This window comes from Mus musculus, chromosome 15 (assembly GCF_000001635.26).
Source record: "Mus musculus strain C57BL/6J chromosome 15, GRCm38.p6 C57BL/6J".
Lineage (NCBI taxonomy): Eukaryota > Metazoa > Chordata > Mammalia > Rodentia > Muridae > Mus > Mus musculus.
Window position 1 is genome coordinate 73,548,395 of NC_000081.6, and position 24,164 is coordinate 73,572,558.

A 24,164-nucleotide genomic window follows, 5' to 3' on the forward strand; every position below is an offset into this window, starting at 1 on the left:
GATGAAAGCAAATATCCCACATAAGGAGATGAATGTACTTATTTATTTTCACAAAGAAAGTTAAATATTTTATTTCTATTTATTCTTAATTTATGTGCATTGGTGTTCTGCCTGCATGTATGTTTGTGTGAGGGTACTGAATCCCCTGGAATTGGAGTTACAGATATTTATGAGCTGCCATGTGGTTGCTCATGTTGGAATTGAACCTGGGACCTCTGGAAGAGCAGCCAGTGCTCTTAATTGCTGAGCCATCTCTTCAGTTCCCCCAACACCCCCAACCTCTGTTTTTGATACAGAGTCTTGCTGTATACTTCTAGCTGTCCTGGAACTGACCAGGCTGACCAAGTTGCCCTCAAACTCACAGAGATCAGCCTGCTGCCGCCTCTTAAGTCGTGGGATTAAAGGCATTCACACTCATACCTGGCCAAAAGTTAAACAGGTGGACATTGTGCCTCATGTCTGCAATCTTGGCACCTGGAAGTTGGAGGTAGGAAGAACTGTTGAGTTCAAGGCCAGGCTAGACTACATAGTGGGTTTAAAGTCTGTCTGGGCTACAGAGTGAGATTGTCTTAAAAGAAAAAAAAATCTTGTAAAATCTTGACCAAATATTTGATTCTGCAGGGCATAGCCCATCTTCAGGGTTTTTCAAAGTTGCTATTTATTTTGATTTTGTAATTATCAATGCTTAGAATCCCACTTTACATTAATACTTCGTAAAAATGGTAGCTGTCTGAATGGTTAGTTTCAGAAATTATCTGAAATTCCATCCTAATTCCAAGCCAAAATTCCCTTAATGGTTTTCTTTAAATCAGCAACTCAAATTTAAGTCAGCGACTCAAGCTTAAAAAGCAATTTTGAGGTAAAATATTCTAAGACAGTGCAATGCAAAGATATACTAATTTGCTATTTACGTGCTGAGTAACGACAGTAAGAAGATATTAAAAGTCTCTTTTTTTTTCCCCTGTAATGAAACCAGTATGTGTCTGTAAGAGCAGAAAACTTCATATGTTAAAGACACTTATCACTCACAACACCCACTAGCTTCAAGTCCAAGTCAGCGTCTTAGGCAGCTTTTGCTGGTGTTTATATGGCTGGATGGTATGCGCAGCCAAAGTGCACACACGTTCAGAGTGAGGTTGCATGATGCAGATGGCTGACTTACACGTGAGGCTAGCTGCCTCTGCAGAGGCATCTCACCCGGTGCTTACCCGGTGACTACACAGCCATGGCTCAGCTAAAGCACTCACGCATGCCCAGAAGCACAGAAGCAGCGTGCCAGGTGCCAGGAGAACCCACCTGACTAAGAAGGCTTTCCCGTCACCACGAGGCCCTTGTTTCTTGGGTTTGGCTTTGCTCTGTGTCCCCAGTGAAGCACTGCCCCCAACCCAGGCTCTGCTTTCTGTTCTGCTTAAAACCTCTGATGACAGATGTCCCCCTCCACACACACAGCACGCAGCAATGTTGTACACTCACGGATTGTGTCCTGCCATCTGTGGAAGTTTGCGATCCTAATTTATTTCTCACTGAACCATGTTACCTGCACTGACACACACATCTGTTCTGTCTGCTGGCCATGGGGAGGAAGCCCAGCTCGTCTATTGTCTTTTAACTGGGAAGGTCCTGACACCTGTCCCTAGGGTCTGTGTAAGCTGGTTCCTCAGCTTAGAGCCAGGAGCTTGGTTGAGCTGAGTGCCAGCACCCTGACCGAGTGCCCCCCACTGCCTGACAGTGCCTGCCTCACTGCCCCAGTGGTCTGCCTGTCCCATGTGAGCTAACACCGCCTGGCTTGTGTCCTCACTCATCTGATCCCATGCGAGCACTTGAATTTTGCATTCACCGGACTCTGCTGGCCACCCAGGTTCAGTCAGCCTGTCCGTTAAGTTCACCATCTGCAGATAGAAAATATCTGGAGAATGAATGTGCTTTCTACTGAGCATGTGCGATGTTTTTCTGGTCATCATTCCCCAAGCTGTAAACTTGAACTTCCATGATGTTGGGCACACGACCCTGAAAGGGCTTAGAGCCCACAGGAGGGGGTGTGCAGTTTCCTGTTAACACCACGTCACTTATAGGAGAGACTTGATATCTGCATTTCCGGAGGAATAACTGTTTTGGGAGAGACAGAGATGATGGGCCACCTGTCACTAGCCAGGTGCAGTAGAACGCATACTTCTCAGGCCTCTGTGGGATAGCCTGCACTGCCTGGGGTCAGGGGGTGTGGACAGCTATGCGTGTGCTACTATGTGAAGGGAGACAAGGCATTCACAGAAAGACCCTGAGGGGCCTACGGGCACACTTTTCCTCTTCCCAATGTGTGACCTCATAAGGATGTGAAGACTCTAAGGGTCCCCTGTCCTCCAGGGGCCCTCTGTGCAATGGCCTGAAAGGAGTGACTCAGACTCATATGGTTATCATTCTCTCATGGCACCAGGCTGAGCATGTCTGGTGGTCCCTCTGCTCGTCCTCAGCGCTGGTATGGCCTGGTCACCTAATTACTCAATGGCTGGTGGACCCTGGTGTAGGAAGAAAACCTGCCTTTCAGTGCCTTTCTTCCTCCTCTGTATGTGGTGGCATTTGACATCACCCCCTAGGTGCCTGGGAACCTGGGAAGTGAGTTGCACCTGGGCATCTTTTGTTCTGTAGTTGTGGACCTGGCCGATGAGCTGTCAGTGGCCTTCAGTTATGTGGTTCCTTAAGTGGAGAAGGGGCAGGACCCCACTGTCACTGCTATGCGTGTTTTAGTTAAGTGGAGTGGCCACACTGAAAGTAGAACTTGGCAAAGCTGAGTGTTCCCATCTGTCTTAATTAGGGTTTTACTGCTGTGAGCAGACACCATGACCAAGGCAACTCTTATAAGGACAACATTTAATTGGGGCTGGCTTACAGGTCCAGAGGTTCAGACTATTATCATAAGGTGGGAGCAGAAGACTGACTTCCGGGCAGCTAGGGTAATGTCTTAAAGCCCACACCCACAGTTGACATACCTACTCTCACAAGGCCACACATCCTAAAACTGCCACTCCCTGGGCCAAGCATATTCAAACCACCACCCCATCTTAGAGTGAACTCGGTGAGATCCAAGTGTACACATGAGGACTGGGGCATAGCTCAGCAGAGAGCTTCGAGACTGGTAGAGGCTAGGCCCAGCCAGTTTCAAAGACCATTGGAATGGTTAACTAAGAAGTATAGATTATATCATTTTGTCTCTGGACATGTGCTTTTGATTTTTCATTACATGTCTGGGGCTACAAGTTCAGTCACAATTAAAAAGTACAAATAGGACAGATTTCATTTTCATTATCGGCCTATAACTTCAAAGAATCTAAAGAATGCCTCCACCAAAGCAAACACGTTTATATAAGACAGTCTGCTTTTAGGCTGGCAGCGTTTGCAGTTTTAAAGCACTCTAGACAAACAAAATATCTGAACTGGTCGTTTTATGAATAGCAAATACTAATACTCCCCTTACTCTCTCATTTCATCTATGCTATAACATAGGAAAAGTTATTTTAATCTATTTACTAAATTCTATTCCCCCAGGGCTGTACCCTCTATGACTCCTGTCTTTAAACCACATTTTCAGAGAGCTCTAAGCATACAGTAAACAGAGGCCTTGAATCTGTAACCAATCCTGGCTAGTGGGAGTTTGTCAACTGTTTCTGAGTTTACCCTGTTCCAATTATACTGTCTGAATATGTTTAGGGGCAGACACCCCAAGAAGATTCCAGGAATAATGGCCTCATTTAGTGTTTATTGTGATCTCTAGGGCGTAAGGAAGGCTCCCAAATAGGAACAGATGCTTTTCTATCCCTAAAAGCAGAAGGGACAGTAAATTTAGGACGTTCCTAAAAAGAGTCAGACATAATTTTCTCGGGAAAAGACACAAAATGAATCATAACACAGAAAGTCCCCACGTGTACAACACTCAGAGACCAAAACCTAAAAGTGAGAGACAGACAGACAGACAGTGGTCACAGCATTCGGCTCAGCTTTGCTGGAACCGTGTCATACAGCTGTGCTGGCTTCACGACTTTTGCCATCTCCAAGAGACATGGCTGTGCCACAAGACCCTGGGTTCAATATCCAGTGCCCCAGTCCCATCCAAAAGAATATAATTTTAGTATTTAGAATGCTCATACACGTTTGTTCATGTGAAGCCCGGTGCTGATGAGAATACACATTCTGCACTGCAGCTTCACAAGGACTGGCTGTTCACTCCCTGTGCCACCTTCAGTGTCTGTAGCTGGCTCTCATGGGGATGCTGCCTGGAGGCTGCTGGGATGAGCCGGGGCTGGGCTGTGGAGGGAGGTGGGTGACAAAGTGGAGATCCACAGGAGTGGGCATCCTGTCCGTGGGTGTGGCCATCATGCACCTGCAGACTATTGCGGGTTGTCAGACAAACTGAGCATGCGTGTGACCATGTGCGGACATAGTGGCTGTGGGCATGCGCAGGGCTGGGGAAGCACGTGGGAGTGTTGTGGCATCCATGGCTAGCTGGCGTGCTGGTTGCAGGTGGGAGAGGGCTGCCTTCCATCTAATGGGCTGTCCCTAGTCTTGTTGCTCCCATTGTGCATGTCCAGAGCACAGGAGCCCCTCACTTCCAAGGACAGGAAGGCCACTTGTCTATAAGAGGACATTTTGGGTGGTGGGTGCAAAGGCCTTACTGTGTGCAGCCCCGTTGACTGCTGTGGTGTGGGTGCTCAGAGGGTCTGTCCTCAGGGACGCACATGAAGGGTCCCTGGCTCTTTCACTCTCTCGGGCACTGGCGTGGTCTCGCCTTCCCTGTTCTGTTTTATGGTCTCTTCCTGCACCACATATAACTGAAAGACCTCTCATGTGATGTCTGATGGGCGTAATGTGTGCTTATGGTTCGTTTGAGCTCTGTTAGTCTGCACCCCGGGACCCCAGTAGGCTGTTTGTAAGGTAGCAGAGGAGGTCTCCAGCTGGGGATGCCTATCGAGCTGTCAATCACCTCAATGGACTCCTTGTTTAGTGTAAAAGGATGCAGAGGCTTGTCCCATGCACGGGGTCACCCCATTCCCTGTTATTTGTCTTCCTTAGTCGCTTGTGTTAAACATTATACAGGTGAGTGCTGTATCCCTGCCCCAGGTGAAATTTACTTTCTCATTGGATGGATCCAGTGACTTCAAAGCTTACATGGGGCTTGGGGTGTAGCTTAGTGGAAGAATATTTGCCTAGCATGGGCAAGGTCCTGGGTTCACCCCCAATCTCTGCAAAAGAAGAGAAGAAAATTTAAAATACATATTGCTCAACTACTTTGACTAGTAAAGCATAAAGAAAAAGAATTAGAAATGGCGCCACCTGGTGGACATACCCATGCATACATTCTGGTACTACCTAACTGATGACAGATCTTCCTTGTTAGACCACCTTCCTGTGGCCCCCAGCTGCCCTTGTTATTTGGAAATTTCCTTAATCTTTTGGAACCTCTCACATCCTCCACAGCCTGCACATGGCTGTAAGGTTACCCATCACACAGTGGCAGCAAAACAGATGTACCAGGCAATTGTCACCATGACACTGTTACCACGCAGGAACGATGATGTGAACCCAGTGGGACTTTGTCTACCTCAGACCTGGGCCTCTGAAGGCTGGACACAGGGAGGCTGGGCCTGGGGAGACACACAGGTTCTGCGTAAGCAGGAACCAGCTGGCAGCGGGCAGGGTCTGTTCTTCCTCCTTTGGTTTCCTAGTTTACAGATGGGGGCTCTGAGGACGTGCTGGAGTTGTCTGTGAACCACACAGGTTGGGTGTTGGCAGGTGCTGGTAGTTGAATTCACTGGTGCCCTGAGGGAGGTATGTAATGCAGCCAGAATAGCCTGCACTGTCAGGGAAGGCCGTGTATGGCGCTGTTTGCCTGTGTGTTGAGGGCAAGAGGAGAGCTATTGTGGTATAATAGTTAGGATGAGCAAATAACAACATGGCCTGTTGGGGAAGTGCTTGGTATGGCTGGGGTAGGATGTGAAAGGAAAGAGTGGACAGTCTGGGGGAACTTGAGGTCTTATGTGGCTGAACAGTCCAGAAAGGTTTGAATGAGGAGCAGGAAGGTTCACTTATGCTTTAAAAAGCAATTGTGGGGGCTGCGAAAAAACCCAGAGGCAGGGACGGCAGCAGAGAGGAGTGTGGCCTATGCACGAACGAGGGCTTGAGACACACCAGAGGACAGAGCAAAAGACAGGCTCCGGACACATAAGCTAGGCGGGGATAGGCGTGTAAAGTGAGCAGTTGGCAGGTGTCAGAAGCTGAGTGCAGGTGAGGGCTCTGGCCCAGAAGAAAGGAACTTAAGACCAGAGGGGGGCTCTAAGCCACGCACGGGGGAGCAGGACCTCAGAATACAGCAGGAACAGAAAATTGGCGCTCAGTGAGTGTCAGGCCAGCCTCAGAAACTGCTCAACTTTGCCTCAAAACAGCGTCCTTGTTGCAGTTACTGTGACTACCTGTAGTAAGTCAGATTGCCCTCGCTCTGAGGGCTAGAAGGGACAGATGTCCTCTACCTAAATCTTCTGCCCCACAGCTGGGACAGCCAAAGGCCCTCCATCCATTCACAGAGTCCTGGGCACTGGTGCCACCTGCTGCCTGGCTTGGGTAGTGCCTGCCTAAAGTCCCTGGTGCTGATGATAAAGTTTCCTCCTTAAACTCAGGACACGAGAAGCAGATTGACCCGGAGACCTTCCGAGACTTTTACACCTGCTGGAAGGAGACTGAGGCAGAGGCACAGGAGGTCAGCCTGCCCGCACTGCTCATGGAGCACCTGGATAAGAACGAGTGCGTCTACAAGCTGTCGAGCTCTGTGAAGACCAACCGTGGAGTGGGCAAGATCGCCATGACCCAGAAGCGCCTGTTCTTGCTCACCGAGGGGCGGCCCGGCTATGTGGAGATTGCCACCTTCAGGAACATAGAGGTGAGACGGTCCTGGCGCCAGATGCAGCCAGTCCCCAGGCCGCCGGGTGTCCTCTGGCACCTTCTGCACAATGGGCCTTTTGTGGCCCAGCTTGCTCAGCTCATATTACACACACACACACACACACTCTTTTTGAGACAGGATGCTGATACCCAGCCTGGCTTTGAGTTTGCAGTCTTCCTGCCTCGGCCTCCTGAACATTGGGGTTATAGGTATGTGCTGTCATGCTTGGCCATATTCATTTTTTTTAATTTAAATTAAAAAATTATACATATGAGTACACTGTCATTGTCTTCAGACACTCCAGAAGAGGGCATCGAATCCCATTACAGATGGTTGTGAGCCACCATGTGGTTGCTGGGAATTGAACTCAGGACTTCTGATAGAGCAGTCAGTGCTCTTAACTGCTGAACCATCTCTCCATCCCCCTTGGCCACATATTTATTTATTTATTTATTTATTTGAGACAAAGTCTCTCTATGTAATCTTGATTGTCCTGGAACTACATAGAGCTCATGGGATTAAAGGCACGGGCCGCTATGCCTAGCCACATTATATTCGTCCAAAGGAGGAGGTCTGAGATGTATTGGTGTGTGTATGTAATCCTGGCACTCTGGAGTCAGAGGCAGGAGAATTGTTGCAAATTTGAGGCCAGTGTGGTTAACAGGAAAAAAAAAAAAAGGCTGGTCTGAATTGGGAAAAAAAGGCTGGTCTGAATTGGGACCGGATGATCTTATTTTGTGCCTTATAGTTAGTTACATTTACTGTCCCAAACTTGAAGCTGCCAAGTGTTCTCAGTCTGAGTGGTCACAGCAGAAAGATGGACCGAGACCAGTGACCACTGGATTGCCACACAAGGCCTACAGCTGTAGTCCCTGCCTGACTTGCCAGCTGGCTCCAGAAGTCCTCAGGCAACAGTAAAAGGTTGTAACAGGCACTCATGTCTGGCATTATGGCTAAACTCACCCTGTGTGGTGGCTTCAGGCCACTTGTTCTGTCTGCCATCAATCCAAGTTGTCTTTGTCCCGCAGGAAGTCAAAAATAGCACCGTGGCATTTCTCCTCCTGAGGATACCCACCTTAAAGATCAAGACGGTGGCCAAGAAGGAAGTCTTCGAGGCCAACCTCAAGTCGGAGTGTGACCTCTGGCACCTCATGGTGAAGGAGATGTGGGCCGGAAAGCAGCTGGCAGATGACCACAAGGTCTGTCTGAGGTGGGGAGGTCCTGTGGGCATGGGTGGCACCAGGTCCTGAAGGGGGCATCCAGAGCTTGCAGCACTTGGAAGGAAGAATTATGCTGTCTGCAGGGACACAGAGGCTGTTGTCCTGAGACCATGTGGCCTTTGGGGTGTGAGAGGACATATGGGCTTCATTCAGTGCCCCTCTGTGTACACTTAGTTCTGGTGTCTTCCCAGTGAATGTGGGTAGGGTTGTCTAAATGGGGAGGAAACCATGTGTCAAACAAGCCAGGTGTGGTGGCATGTATCTACCTCCTATCCCAGGACTCAGGAGGCTAAGCTGGGAGGGTCTGGAGTTGGAGGCTAGCCTGGACCATAGAGCAAGACCACGTCTCAAACAATCACGTAGCCAAACCAAAGTAAATGGACCAAGGCTACGAGCAGAGAACTCGCACAATGGAGCTGCTGGTAAGGGTATGCAGGGACTTGTAGCCTCACCAGTCACCAGAGAGATGCAGACGGCACTGGTGCCTACCTTTGGCGCATCTTAGGAGAATCGGGCTGTCTCGTGGCAGGACAGGAAGGTGGCCACTTGGGATGAGTTATTGCCTGTCATGGATCAGAAGTGGATTTGGATCCTCTCTAAGGTTCTGTATTTCATGAGCCCCGGCTTAGATGGTCAGTTCCACACCCACTGAAATACGATATGCAGATTAGCTATGCAATGGGGAAAGCCCACGGTGGGACCATTTCCACTCCTGTCACCGGCTACAGTCACAGCCAGCTGTTGCTTTATGAAATGCCCCTGGCTATCATAGTGTGGTTGGGACAGGCATGAGGGGGTCACGAGCCCCTGCCTGCCAGCATTTAGGGAAGAGAATGTGCTGGCTCTAGGAGTCAACGTCGAGGACTTCCCGTAACTAGAGAAGAAGATTATGTGACACAAACTCCAAAGTCTTCATCCATTCGGACCCTTCCCGTTGCCCTGACAAACACGAGAGGAGGAGTACTGTTCTCTTCAGTGAAGCAAACGCTAGAGAGACCGTCAGGATTCGCACTGGGCTGACACGCAGCTGCATCTCTCCTAGGACCCACAGTACGTCCAGCAGGCACTGACCAATGTCCTGCTCATGGATGCCGTGGTTGGCACGCTGCAGTCACCTAGTGCCATTCATGCTGCCTCCAAGCTGGCCTACTTTGACAACATGAAGAAGAAGTGTAAGTTCTGTTGCTGAGCCGTGCTTCTGTTCTAAGAGGCTGTCTCACTGGAGCGTTTCTTCTGGTTGGCATCTGTCACTGAGAATCCACCCAAGCTTTCTTGCCTTCTGCTTTTACTCTTTGGGGAGGGGGTAGGTCTTGCCCAGCTGAACACAGTCTCACAGTACTCATGCCTTAGTCTCCTGAATGCTGCTGGGATTACACACTTAGCTATAATTTTTTTGTCACTGTTTTGTGTGTGTGTGTGACTTGTGGACACACATACCATGTCACACAGGTCAGAGGACAACTTGTTGGAGTCAGTTCTCTCCTTCCACAATGTGGGTCTTGGATTTGAACTCGGATTACCAAGCCTGGAGGTAAAGTGCCTAAACTCTGAGCAATCTCAAGGGCCCTGGTTTGTCTGGAAGAGCACTGTTGTTCATTTGTTTGCTTTTTATTGCTTGAGATGGAATTGGTCTAGCTTAGGCTACCCCGGAACTCAGCATATAGCCCTGGCTGGCCTTGAACTCACAATCCTCCTGCACCAGCGAGTGTTGCGATTTTTTTATAAGCAGTTTTAGGATTTTTTTTTTAATATCACTTGTTGGCTTTCGTCCTCCCCTTCTTTATTTCATCTTGGACCTTGTAGCTCCTTGTTTTTTAGAATACACATGCTCCTTTTTTTTTTTTTTTTTTTTCCTGGTGTCCCATTTTACATTGTAAACTGCAGGTCCTGATCCTCAACTGAAGAATCCTTTGTCTGGCTCAGCACACTAAATGTCTGGAAGGCTATAACTAAGAGCCTCTCTGGTCAGTGTTGGGGATGTGTGTGGTCAGAACCACACGCCCTGGATAGCCATGGCCTCTCTGCACTTGACTGGCCTGTTAACAGATGGCAAGGGTAGCCCTGAATGCGTCTCCCTTCCCTTCCCTCCCCTTCCCTTTCCCCTTCCCCTTCCCCTCCCCTCCCCTCTCCCCTCCCCTCCCCTCTCCTCCCCTCTCCCCTCCCCTCCCCTCTCCCTTCCCCTCTCCCCTCTCCCTTCTCCCCTCTCCCCCCTTCCCTTCTCTTTCTCTCTCTTTCTCTTTCTCTTTCTCTTTCTCTTTCTCTTTCCCTTTCTCTTTCTTTCTCTTTCTCTCTCTTTCTCTTTCTTTCTCTTTTCTTCTTTTCTTTTCCTTCCTTCCTTCCTTCCTTCCTCCCTCCCTCCCTCCCCTCCCTCCCTCCCTCCCTTTCTCTCTGTCCCTCCTTCCTTCCCTCCCTCTCTCTCTCTTTCCCTTTTTCTTTCTCTCTCTCTCTCTCTTTCTTTCTTTCTTTCTCTCCCTTCCTCCTTTTCTTTCTTTGATTTAGTCTTGGGTAGCCCAAACTGGTCTTGAACTCTCTCTGTAGCTGAAGATGGCTTGAAATTCTTGATCCTTCCGCCTCCACCTCCCAAGTATTGGCTTTACAGCTATCAGTGGCTAAGCCCAGCATCTTTTTATCTTTAAAGGCTAGGCTCCTGGGACAGAAATCTCCAGCCTCCTTTCTGTTCGTTTCTCTTTGGCTCTCACATTCTGAAGCCATCCTGAGGTCAGGGTTTCAAGTCTAGGATCAGTGTGCTAACAAGATGTCTTGAGCCTTCTCGGCTTCCACTGTTTCCATTTTAAATGTCCTCCTGCAGCCTCCAGCTTTAAGACCAGCATACTAGAAATAGCAAACCTACGGAGGCCACAAAGAAAGTGTAGCTTAAACGACAATAGGAAGTTCATTTTGGAGCACAGGTTGGTGAAGTAGGGATCTCTGCCACACTATCCAGGTCCTGTTGATACTGAGATATCACTCTTGTTCTGGACCCCTTTAAGCTGTGACTTCCTAGGTTTAGGGTACTTGAAGGGCAGTGCCACCATCCCTGTGATGGCTGACACACTCACGCTCTGCAAGAGGAACCCCCACACTGCTCAGCACCTCCTTCTGTGCCCCTGATGGCCTGTTGGTTCACTATCACCGTGATCTCATCTGTCCAGGGTGTCTCCCGTACCCAGGAGCCTTCCTGACTCCACCCTTTCACTCAGCCCAGTGTTTCCTCAGTGCCTCCGTGAGGAGGCTTGTGCTGGCCCTTTCCCTTAAGGAAAATGTATTGATGGTGAGGTGTGCTGTTTGTGAGTGGATGTACGCGTGCCACGGTGAGTGTTCATGCAGGTGTTGGTCCTCACCTTCCGCCTGGCTTCAGGTGGGGCCCTGTCACTTTTGTCACTTACTGCTGTGTACACCAGGCCAGTTGGCCCACAAGCTTCTAGGGAGTCTGCTGTCTCTGCCCTCTGTCGAGCCATAGGAACAGGAGTTGCAGGGGCTCACCCCACCCGGCTCCTGGCTTACCATGGGTCCCCATACTCATACAGCAAGCAAGCATATATATAACCCATTTCTTTCTTTGTTTTTATTTTATTTGTAATTCACTTCATATCCTGATTACAGCCTACTTCCCTCCTCTTGTCCCAGTCCCACCTTTACAAATCCCTCCCCTGTTGTCCCCTCTCCTTCTCTGCAGGGAAGGGGAGCGCTCCCTTGGGTACCACCCACCCTGGGGCATCTAGTCCCAGCAGGTCTAGGCACATCCTCTCCCACTGAGGCCTAACCAGGCAGTCCAGGTAGGGCAAGGGGATCCAGTGGCAGGGAACTGAGACTGAGATAGCCCCATTCCACTTGTTAGGGCAACCATCTGAACATCAAGCTGCACCTTTGCTACAGATGTGTAGGGGGCCTAGGTCCAGCTCCTGCGTGCTCCCTGGTTGGTGGCTCAGGCTCTGTGAGCTGCCATGGTCGCTGGTTAGTTGACTCTGGATCTTCTTGTGGTGTCCTTGACCCCTCCAGCTTGCTCACTTCTATCCCCCACTCTTCCACAAGACACCCCAAGCTCTGCCTGATTTCTGGTGTGGGTCTCTGCATCTGTTCCCATCAGATGTTGGATGAAGCCTCGCAGGAGACAGTTAGGCTACGCTCCTGTCTGCAAGCAGAGCAGAGTATCATTATAGTGTCAGGGGTTAACTCGGTCACATGGGATGGGTCTCAGGTTGGGGTAGTCATTGTTTGGCTGCTCCCTCGATCTCTGCTCCATCTTTATCCCTGCACATCTTGTAGGCAAGACAAACTCTGGGTTGACAGTCCTTCATTTCTTTAGTGGCTACGGTACTGTGTTGTTTGGCAGCATTACATACTCTCTACCCTTCATCTGTAGTGGACACTTAAGTTGGATCTGCCTTCTGTCTAACAAAGGAAGGCTGCTGTGAATGTCTGTGAAGTGTGTGTCATTTCATCTGTCTTGGGTGTGCAGTCAGGTTTTACAAACAGCTGTCCAAGAATTAGAAAATGACACCTTGGCTTAGCTTCACCTTTCCCTTTGTAATCTGTGTCACTGACTGTGTGGCCCTGATGCTTTCTGGTCATAGAACCTGTTCCTGAGCTGGGACAGAAGCCAGGAGGCTCAGGTGTCCCCAGGTTGCCTGGAGACCCATTGAGCCCTCTGGGAGCTCTAACAGTTTTGGGTCTCAACAGAACTGCTCCTGTGCTCAGATGAGAGTAAACTCAAATAAACAGTACACTTCAGCTGTTTATACAACTTTAAATGTACTCCTCCTCGGTGACAGCAGTTCATGGCCTCTGTAAACAGTTTACAGAGTTGCCATAGTAACACCCAGCACACAATCTGTCATCATCACCTTGTTCCCAGGACGCAGGAGGAGCCATCCGAGCTCAGGTCACAGCACGACGAATTCCTGATCCTGGTTTTAGCAAATCCAGAAATACCTTCTAATGCATGGCTTAACAAAGTGAGGACTCACGACATGAGATCCCAAGCTTAATTTGGAAACATGGAGTCCACCTGTGATGGCAGGTCTATAAATATACAAATGAAAGGACCCGAGTCAGTCACCTGAGGCAGCAGGTGGAGAGGCAGTGGCAGAGGGTCCGGCCATCACTTCCTGCATTGTTGGAACCCAGGAGCCATGCTGGAGGCCTAGTGACTGGCAGGTTGCTGTTCTTCTACAAGCAAGGAACAGGACTTGGTTGTTTCTTTTGAAAAATGAGGACAATAGCAATCACATCAGAAGTGAAAGGCCACCAGTGAGTCCCTAAGGCATAGCCTCTACTGCAGTGCAGGGGATCCAGGGGACAGGAGGAAGTGCCTCAGGGTTAGTGGGAAGGCCATTCAATCTGGCAGGTGGTCTCAGAAACCTCCAGGGAAGGCAGTTTTAGCGCTGTCTGGAAATGTGTTTGATTGTGCAGAAAGAGGTGCAAGTGTGGTGTCTTGGTCATGTAACTAGACTAAGTGTCCATTCACAGATGAATGCGACCTCAAGCTGGCAAGCTGGCTAACTAGGTAAAGGCACTCGCTGCCAAGCCTGGTGGCCTGAGCTCAGTTTCTGAGATCCGCGTGGCTGAAGGAGAGAACTGACTTCCACTAGTGCTTCTCTGATTTCCACACACGTCCTGTGGTGTGCACACCAGGGGCCACCTCCAATGCTACTCTCCATAACAGTTTTTCCAAGAGCGCCCTCTTGAGGCCGTGTACGATTTTACAGTAAACTAACAGGCAAGCTTTACTTGCTGTCCCTCTATCCTTGAACCGGGTAACCCAACTCTCGTGCCTGTGTTTCAGCACCCATGGCGGTCCCAAAGACAACCTCGGAGACCCTAAAACACAAGATTAACCCTTCAGCCGGAGAGACCGCTCCCCAAGCCATTGAAGTCCTGCTGTATACTCCAGGTATCTTGGTTGGGATGAACTGTCTAGACTTGGGTTGGAGGTCAGCCTGGCAGCGGCAAGGGGAAACCCCCTTCTAGAAACAGCGAGGGCCGGGCGTGGTGGCGAACGCCTTTAATCCCAGCACTTGGGAGGCAGAGGCAGGCGGATTTCTGAGTTCGAGGCCAGCCTGGTCTACAAAGTGAGTTCCAGGACAGCCAGGGCTACACAGAGAAACCCTGTCTCGAAAAAAATAAATAAATAAATGGCAGACTCTGAATTGGTCAGTCTAAATTCTAAAAAAAAAAAAAAAAAAGAAACAGCGAGGGTGCTTTCTGTCTATAGGACAGGGTCCTGACCCACAAGGGCAAAACTCTTATGGCCACTCTGCCCTCCTGTCCGTGGGGCACCTTATACCTGGGCAATGACTTTGGTGGAGACCGGAATACTCACTCGTCCCCTGCCCTCTATGGTATGGGACATTTCAGGTGCTATGTGTTGCTCTTGTCTTTGGTTGAGGAGGATGCTGTTGGCAAATGGTTGTGTAACCATAGGGCAGAGGGCTAGCCTATCTCTGTATGGGAAGCCGGGAGCCTGCCCACTTCAGTCACCACACCAGCCCCAAGTGGACTGAAGTCTAGATGAGCAAGGTGCTTACAAGTACGCAGAGTGAGTGACTCCCGGACCAGCACACCCAACAGCACAGGCATGACCCGGCCAGCCCCAAGTTCCTAAGCACTGAAGGACTCTATGTGTAACTACACTGGCGGTTTCTGGGCTGGTGAGGAGGCTTAGTGGGTAAGGGTGCTTGCTTGCTTGCCACCAACCCTGACAACCTGAATTTGAACACACATCATGGAGAGAAATGACTCTCCCAATTTGTCATCTAGCTTCCAATATGTGTGCACGCATACAAACATACAAATAGATGATGATGATGATGATGGTAATGATGATGATGATGATGATGATGATGATGATAATAATAATAATAATAATAATAATAATAATAATAAGGGGACTGGAGAGATGGCTCAGTGATTAAGAGAACTGACTGCTCTTCCAGAGGTCCTGAGTTCAATTCCCAGCAACCACATGGTGGCTCACAACCATCTGTAATGGGATCTGATGCCCTCTGCAGGTCTGAAAACAGCTATAGTGTACTCATAAATAAAAATAAATCTTAAAAAAAAAGAAAATAATAATAGTTTCAAGAAATTACAGCCAGGAGAGAGGGCGCTCAGAGACCGTGCTGGCTTGTGTAATCCTGGGATGTGACATCCTCCCCATGAGGGACTCCCACCCAGCCATTGGCACATAACTCTCTAAGACACATACCTCATGGAGGAGGCCACCCCAGTGCTGACACTACTGGCTTCATGATGAGTTAGGGCAACGTCACACTCAAAGCTAGAGTCGAGCTGGACAGGATGATATTGGCCTATAGTCCTAGATACACAAGAAGTTGAGACAATACCAGCCTGGGGAGAGTACTAAGGCCTTATCTCCAATAAGCAACAAAAAGTATCCCTTAGAGTGCTCAAACTTTTTAAAAATGTATGCCAAACTGGATGTGATATGGTGCATATGTATAACCACAGTATTCAGGTGGCTGAGGCAGGAGGATTATCACAAGTTCAAGGTTAGGGTGAGCTACATGAGACCTCATCTCAAAAACCCTAAATAAGTAAGTTGGTCCCAAGCACTAAGTGTTGATGAGAACCTGAAGCAAAATGGTATGTAAGCTTTGGGTAGGTATGGAAATCAGTGGGCAGACAGTGCTCTCAACCGTGAGCCATCTCTCCAGCCCGCCGGCCTCTCCCTCTCACACCCAGTGTTCACCAGTCCTCTTCACACCTGCTTACCTGTGGACCCTGGTGCAACAGTACCTCCTCACTCCGCAGAGTTGTGAGTTCTAGGAGCTCACGAGACCCCAGACTCACCAGGGAGTCATTGTCACGCCCCTGCACTCTGCACTGCACTGCACGGTGTTCTGTGGTTATCTGGAAGGCAGGAGGTGGCCCCTCCCCACCACCACTGATCTGACAGACAGCCACTGAAAAGCTTTGGGGCTGCTTTCCCCTTCAGGGCGCCTGGATCCTGCAGAGAAGGTGGAAGATGCCCACCCCAAGCTGTGGTGTGCCCTGAACGAAGGCAAAGTGGTCGTGTTTGATGCCTCCTCTTGGACCGTCCACCAGCATTGCTTTAAAGTGGGTTCCTCGAAAGTGGTGAGTGCAACACCTTTAACCCAAAGGGATGCTCAGAGTGACTCAATGGCAGCCCTTCACCTAGCAACCCGAGTGACTTTAAGAAGCCAGAGAGGCCTTAAGAACATGCTGTCTGCAGAAACCCTGATGGCTTGCTTGGCCATTGCTACAACCCATCTTCACTCACCACCACTTCTGCAGCCACCTGCTAAACTTGTCTTTACCCCCCCCCCCGAGCCCCCGCCCCCAAGTCAATGCTCACTGTGTGTGACTTAAACAGGGCTCTGACTTGTCAGACCCTGCAGGATCAGTGCTCTTATTCGCAGATTTGGGGCTGGTGGTACGTGTGCAGACCGTGAACCTGGCTTGTACACCTCTCTTCCATCTTGGCTCCCCTTAGAACTGTATGGTGATGGCGGAGCACAACCAGGTGTGGGTGGGCTCCGAGGACTCTGTCATCTACATCATCAATGTCCACAGCATGTCCTGCAACAAACAGCTCACGGATCACCGTTCTCCAGTCACTGGCTTGGCCGTGCACAATGGAAAGAAGCCCAGGTACCAGGGCCCTATGGGGCAGGAAAGAGGAAAGGCTTGTCTCCCAGGGGTGTGGATGGTAAGGGGTCCCGGCCTCCTGGCCAGGCAAACAGTGTGCGGAAGGAGACATGTGTGGTCTGGTTCTGCTTGTGGGTAAAGAGGAAGGAGTCTCTTGAGATGGCAAAAGCGGTTTTGGCTCTTTGCCTTACAGCCAAGAGTACTCAGAGCAGCCAGTGTTTTTGGCAAACTGGAGAGGGCGCACCCTCCAGGAAGTGCTGGTTGTGGTTGGATTTCTCATTCTTCCAGACATCAGAAATCTGGCTTGGTATGAAAGAGCACCTCAGTCCTTGATGTTGACTCTCTCTAAAATGCCACTGAGGGCCATCCCTCCCCTATGACCCCAAGATTTGCCAAAAGGCCAGCTGTCTGCAGGCTGATGGGGGCACTTCCCCCTGCTGAATCTGTAAGCTAGTGTTGTGTCCTGGGGTGGGTCTGGCATCCGGATTACCTTTATTTTCAAACCCATCCAGCTTGCTTCAAGGGGGTTCCACCCTTGCAAGACAGGCAGCTCTGGATGCTGGCACCAATGGAGGGTCACCCTGTCATGTGAACCCCATTTTACCCATGTGTCCCCCCCAATTCCATGACCAAGTCATCTTAGGAGAGATTTGACCCATGAAAAACTCTCAAATTATGTGGGCATTGTGAGGGTACAGGGTGTGCCCAGGACGGATGGGAACCGGGGTACGGCTCCCAGACTGAGGCTTCCCTTATCTGTCCATCCTCCAGTGGAGCCAGCATTCAGAGGCAGGTTTGGGAAAGCCATGGAGGTTACCCACCTCAAGGCCACCTTCTTCCGGGCTCACTTGTCCATGTACATCCTGATGGAGAGCCTCCGTTGTCTATTGGTCTCCCAAAGCCACAACAGTGCCCTAGACAAAGAGATCACTGGGGTGGGCTGGGCTCCCTCTAGATGCTGTGGGAGACTCTCTCTGGCCTCCCCAGATATGATGGTTGCCTTGGTGTCTCCTGGCTTGTAGATACATTATTCCAACTTGGTGTTACCACACCCTCCCACAATAGCCTATGCCCATTTTGTAAAGACCCCAGTGCTAATGGGCCAGGGCCTGTGTAATGATGGCATGTCACCTTGGCTACACCTGCAGAGACCCTGTTCTGAGTCAGGCTGTATTCTGAGGTGCTGAGTGCAAGGAATCCGCTGCGTCATTTCTCGGGGACACAATGCAACCCATGATACCAGCTTGTGTCACTGTCTTTAAGAGTGCCAACTTCTAAGTGAGCTATTATACATGCCCGACAGCATGGTCAGATCTGATGGAGTAGAGCCCAGGGAAGGCTCGGAGAGCAAGGCAGGGTCTTCTAGCTGGGTGGTGCAGCCTCGGTCCTGGCAGCAGCTGCCTATGCTACTTCGTACCACCCCATCCCTGTTCCCTAATATGGCACCAGAGGTGCTTCTGTTCTCCCAGGCTCAGGTCAAGTGGGACATTTTGTGCTTATCTGAGAATGACAGGAGCTAGGAAGGTACAGGGGTCACCAGTAGTACTGGCCCCTGCCCACCTCAACCAGCCACTGTGGATGCCCACCCCAGGGTGCTGCTGTGCCTGCCCTTCCTGGCTCCTCTGAGCTAGATAGCTCTGCTCAAGATTTGGTGCAGTGAATGGTGGCACAGGGTCTCCCTGACACCCCATCAATCCCACAGGGGCTAGAGAGGGGAACTGAGCACCTAAGACCCTGATGTGTCCCTGGTGTGTCCCACTTATCATCATCCCTACTGTGAATGGTGCCTTTCTTACCCCCAAGGTTAGATGTGAGGTGTCCCGTGGCCTGTTAAATGCATACGCGTGTGTTTGATCCCTCAGTGAGATCTACTCCTGTAGTCTGGATGGGACGGTCATCGCGTGGAATGTCAGCACACTGCGAGTGATCAGCCGGTTCCAGCTGTCATACGGTGACCTCCTGTCCATCAGCCTGCACAACGACCGCATATGGTGTTGTAAGTTTCCAGGTCTTTGGCCAGTGAGCATGGTGCCCTGATGCTGCGCTGGCCCGAGCCCCTTTCCCTTCACTGTCCCTGTTTCCAGCTTTGATTCCTCCTCTCCCGACAACCATGCTGTCCCAGTAGCTTGGCTCGTCCCTCTCCATTCCTTGACAGGCTGGTGTATAGATGGCTGCCATTCTGCTACTTGTCTGCCAGTCCCCGGCTCCTTTTCTGTACCCTGGCCCAGTGACCCTGTCTTGTCCCCTGCAACCTCTTCTGAGTGTGCCACATCTGCCTCTGAAGGCAAGCCTGGCCCAGCTCGCTACTGTGACTTGTGTCATTCCAAGCCCCTCCCTAGGACCCCAGTGTCTAGAGCCGAGTCGGTTTGCCAAGGGGTGATGGGAAGGGCAGGCTCTAGGCTGGTGGTTCGTGTTACGGCACAGTTTCAGAACATCCTGGGGCACGGGAGCCGCCTGTACTATGAGGCTGCTCTGAAGCAAATGGGAGCCTTGAATGCAGTCGGCCATGTGCTTAGACTAACTTAGTGTGCCATCTCTGCACGTGCTTCCTTGCTCTGTCTGTCTCTGTTGTTCCAGGGTCCTGTGTAGGTCACACTGGCCGCAAATTCGCTAGGTAGCTATGGCTCGTCTTGACCTTGCGATCTTCCTGCCTCCACTGTCCCCAGCCTTCAGTGACTCAAAAGGGACCAGGCCTTGCCTAAGGAGAGCTGATGGACTCGGGTCCGCCAGCCTTGCACACGCTCTTACCTTGCCTGCGGCTGCCCTCACTAAGTATTTTAACCCAGCTCTATCTTCTTTTCTGCTCTCTTTTCAGCTTCCCTTCCCGCTTCCCTTTCGCATGGGTGCTCTTAAGGGTGGTACTGCGTGGTTTCTCATCGCTGGGCAGTCAGCAGCCTTCAGAGAAATTAAGAGAACTTATTTTGCCAGGATGCCTAGTTCCTGGTGAGTCCCGCCACCCAGCTTTCCTCTGCTTGTGGTGCTCAAGAGGCCTGGGCTTGGGCCCTGAGTTCCATGAAGTGACCGAGTCCAGGAAGTACCTGTCTGTGTTAGAACATCTCATGGGAACTGTGAGACAGGCTTCATGGCCATCATAGGAAGAGGGACCCAGCTGGGCAGGCAGTACCTGCCTTTCAAGGGAGTCCTAGGTGCTGGTACCCCTGTAGCTCCTGACTCTGCCAGACTCTCGTCTTCCCTCCTCCTGACTTGTGCACGCCCTGCCCATCCCTCCTCTTGGTTTTTTCCTCCTACAGGTACAGTCCACAAGATCTTGGTGGTGACCCCGCAGGGCTTTGTTCGTCAAGAGCTGAAGCATCCGAAAGATGCCTCCTTCCTGGCCTTCCAACTTCTGCCTGAGGTACTCCAGGCCTGTGTGCACAAGTCCGGCCTTGGGCTGTCTTGGTCGCAGTGCTATTGTCCCACGGTGATTTCTATCCCAGGAGCAGCAGCTGTGGGCGGCCTCTACGGGGGTCAGTGAGCTGTATATGTGGAGCCTGAAGGACCTGGACCAGCCTCCTCAGAAGACTTACTTACAAGACTGCTCCGAGGTCACCTGTATGATCCGGGTGAAGAGGCAGGTGAGGTGAAAGTGTCTGGCCACCAGCATCCCCTCCGGTTCCTCTGGCCTTGTCTTGGTGGCTCGGCCTCCTTTTGCAAGGTTCCTTCCCGCCTTAGTGGGAATGAGTGGGATATGAGGCTGGCTGTGATGCAGGTTGTCACGTGCCTCAGATTTCACAGTGCTCTGTCTGCCTCATTTCTTCCCCTCAGCTGGAGGCCCAGTCAGCCAATCCCAGGAGTGGGCAGGCTAGCTGCTTTTCTGTGGAGCTTCTGGTGCCTGGCAAGGCCATGCCAGACCATCTTGGCTGGTGGATGCCCCTCTTCCATCTGCCAGTCCTCATGTGGCACCTCTCTGTGTTTCCCAAAGCCCTGGGCCACTGCAGCTGGCCACATCCCACCTAGGACTCTTTCCAAATCATTTCGCTTTCTGAAAGGGTGTGACTTCTTGGGAGATAATACTCACAACACGATAGTCTGCCCAGTTCACAGAGGTCCTACATCCCTGGTACAGCCATACCCTCTCCTCCAAGCCAGAAGTCCCAGCCTACTCGTCACTGACTAAGAAGGGCCCAAGCCTTAACTGAGGAGAGCTGAGAGCTTCAGGTGCCAGCCTTCCATCACCACAGCAAACAGCTTGAGAAGGGGAAAGGTTTCTGTAGGCTATGGCCAGCAGACCCACAGTGCCAAGGTCCAGCCTCAGCTTGTAGAGGGGTTCTGAGAGAAGGGGTCTGGGAGTGGCGAAGACAAAGGACTCAAAGGCAAATCCTGGGCCCAAGATGATGACTTCTGTCTGCTCCGGACAGCAGCTTCCCAGTCGGCTTTGTCCTGCGTTCTCTGGAGATCCCCAGATAGCTCTCTCTGCTCTGCTCTCTAAGAGACGGCTCTCCAAGAAGTTCTCTTCTGCTCCCCTAAAGTCCTCTAGATCATAAACCCGGTCTCTTATTTACATATTAGCCCAGTCATTTACTCCAGGTTCCCCTTTAATTATCCCACAAATCAGCGTCCCAAGACCCCAGCCCCTTAATTCTTTAGAGACAGCAAGCACATGTTTTCTTTTAACTTTGCAAAAAGAATTCACAAAGATCTGCCTGCCTTGGTTAAGATAGCTAGGTGTCCTAAATTTTCCATTTCTACCGCACCTGGGCCTAACCTTGCTGTGTCGCAGGGCGACCCCAAGCTCAGGAATCTACCTTTGGGAGTGTAAACAACAAACTTAGCTGGGTGGGATCTCCTTTGCTCACCACTCCCTAAGTCTCTTTCTCTCCTTCCTTAGTATCTTTCTGACAGGTGGAGTCATAGTGCAGCTGCCTTTGTTCTTTTAGATCTGTGAGGTCCCTTATGCAATTCATATTGCATCCTTGTATTTTTGCATAGTTGAGAAATTATGTATTGTTGAACTCCTATTTTTAGAGTTCTTTTCCATAGCCTTAAGGGCTGTCCTGAAGGTCCCTGCGTTTACCATTCTGCTGAGATATCAGCCACACCTTCACCTCCCAGACTTCTGCCCTCTCTGATTAAGATAGACTCCTTAATGACAACTGAGAGCCCATTCCTTAAAGGAAGAACAGGAAAATATGTACATTATTATACAAACAAGCCTTCAGCCTGCAGCAGCCAAGGACACTCCTGGAGGAATTAAAAAAAAAAAAAAAAAAAAAAAAAAAGACAGATGTGATAGGTCCCAGCCCTGACTAACAGGTGGCAAAGTGTGGTCCCACTGTGTGGCTGGAGTCAGCTGTCAGCTGTTCTGCAGTGTGGACTTGGTGTGAGGCACACATATGCTCACCACTCAGGTTCCCACACCCATCCTCTCACAATTACAGCTGAAGTTGCCCTCAGCAGATCTCAAGTCCAGGAGACAGCGTGAGCTGTGGCCACATTATCCTGGGGGCTCTCAGGCCTGAAGTTCTGTCCTAGGCCCTCCAGGTGGCCCAGCCACTTGGCCAGCAGGAAGGACACGCGTTTGGGAAGGTGCATCTGTCACAGAGCACTGAGCTTCAAGGGCGTATCTCTGTTTCTTTCCTGCAGATCTGGGTGGGCGGCAGGGGGCTGTCTCAGGGAAAAACCAGAGGGAAGATCTACGTGATGGACGTGGAGAAGGTGACGGTGGAAAAGGAGCTGGTGGCACACTTGGACACCGTGAGGACCCTGTGTTCTGCTGAGGACCGCTACGTACTGAGCGGAGCGGGCCAGGAGGAGGGAAAGATCGCCATCTGGAAGGTGGAGTGAGAGCTCCATACTGAACCAATGCTGTCCTGTGAGGGCCCGCCTCCCGACCCTCCAACCCTCCACTGTGTCAGTGGCCAGCTAGGTGGGGCCTGTCTGCTCTGGCGGCCTTCACCTCCTTGGGCGAGCAGCTACAGCTTACTGCTGATAACCTCCACTGTAAAGTTACCTCATATTACCTAGAAACTTCCAGAATCCATAACTAGAAGTCAGCACCTGAGCTGCCAACTCAGCTGAATCACATGTGACTTGTGGTCCTCTAGGCTGGCCTCTCCTCTTCGTGTTTACTCTTAAACACTTGGGCTCATTGCCATTGGTGTAGGGCAAAGGCTAGTGTGTCACAGTCAGCCACAGAAACAGAGCCTTTCGGGTTTCCACTAACTTCCTGATTCCAGAGAGTCTTCTGAGCATTCGAAGGTAATCACCGACCGAACTGGCTTGCACTGGGCAGGTGATTCCTCCTTCAGGGAAAGTGACCAAGGCCTGGCCCAGGAAGGGGACAGTACTGGCCAGATTTGTCTGTGTAGAAATTGGGCAGCTGAACGGCTCTGTCTTAGCATTAAAGGTTTAATGAAGACACCGACTACTACAGGCAGGAAGCACATCTCACAAGCACAAGTGAGTGACTGTGTCACTGGCTTGTGGCATAGCTGCACTTTGCGTGTCTCCTGCACGTGTGGACACAACGCCTCTATTGAACTGTACATAGCTATCTGCACGGAGGCTTGTGAATGTGTTTGCCACACTGGCCCAATTTCATTCTGCAAGTGTTCTGCAAGGTGTGTTTGTATGGATGCTGGACACGCAGAGGAAATGGCCTGTATCCTGTGTATCCTCCTGTGAGTTCTGCATGGAGCCCTTGGGATCCCCTGCCTTGGGTCTTCAAGATTCCATGTCCGCCATTGGAGAGGCGGTCACTAAGAGGTTACCAGTGGTCCACGCCCGTCTCTGAGATCAACCAGGGTCCAGAGGTACTTGAGCCCATGCCTGTGAAGACCCAGGCCTGAAGGGTCCATGTCACTGACTGCTGGCTCACTTGAGGTGTGGCTCCCTTGAACACAGTGCAGAGGATCTCAGAGCCACACCTCTCCCTAGAGTCTGTATTCCCTAAGAGGTGTCCCATATGTCCAGAGGGACAATGTGGCCAGCGGCCAAGGGCACAGGTTCACACTGTCTTTGTAAAAGTCGACCATAAATGCATTCTAAGTTATTTAATGCCAGTCCATGTATGACCAGGTGTTTACAACTTGTGATAATAAACCCTTTTTGTTAATAAATGCTGGTTGCTTGACTTGGCTGCTATGAATGGATAGCGGGGTCTTGAGACTGGAAGTCCAGTTTTCTCTGCAGTGCTTGAGATTGAACCAGGGTCTGTCGCATCCTGATAAACAAGGGCTCTAGCACCGAGCCACATCTTCTCAGCCATGGAGACATCTGGGAGTTGAGCACTTTCGCTTTTGTGACAAGGTTGAACTCTGTAGCCCAGAGTGGCATCAACCCCCAACTCCTGCCTTGATCAACCAAGTGCTGCAGTGATAGGCATGCCAACCATAGCTGGGACACATGGGATGGTGACAGGCATGCCAACCATAGCTGGGACACATGGG

The 24,164-nt window shown here is 50.7% G+C and overlaps 1 protein-coding gene across 3 annotated transcripts in view; it reads left to right on the forward strand.

Moving 5' to 3' along the window:
• Dennd3 (DENN/MADD domain containing 3) overlaps positions 1 to 23,848 on the forward strand; it is a 59,683-nt gene extending 35,835 nt beyond the window's left edge. For 2 of the 3 annotated variants that reach the window (NM_001081066.1, XM_006520252.1), the window contains 10 exons: positions 6,663 to 6,922; positions 7,954 to 8,124; positions 9,188 to 9,317; positions 13,931 to 14,038; positions 16,103 to 16,242; positions 16,622 to 16,779; positions 18,639 to 18,772; positions 20,028 to 20,131; positions 20,214 to 20,351; positions 22,360 to 23,848. In NM_001081066.1, coding sequence (NP_001074535.1) covers positions 6,663 to 6,922; positions 7,954 to 8,124; positions 9,188 to 9,317; positions 13,931 to 14,038; positions 16,103 to 16,242; positions 16,622 to 16,779; positions 18,639 to 18,772; positions 20,028 to 20,131; positions 20,214 to 20,351; positions 22,360 to 22,560 — 1,544 coding nt within the window. In that variant the 3' untranslated portion in view covers positions 22,561 to 23,848. Of the gene's footprint in view, positions 1 to 6,662; positions 6,923 to 7,953; positions 8,125 to 9,187; positions 9,318 to 13,930; positions 14,039 to 16,102; positions 16,243 to 16,621; positions 16,780 to 18,638; positions 18,773 to 19,591; positions 19,720 to 20,027; positions 20,132 to 20,213; positions 20,352 to 22,359 lie in introns of all 3 variants that reach the window. The other variant, NR_152151.1, reaches the window with a different exon arrangement.
• Positions 23,849 to 24,164: the final 316 nt, after the last annotated feature.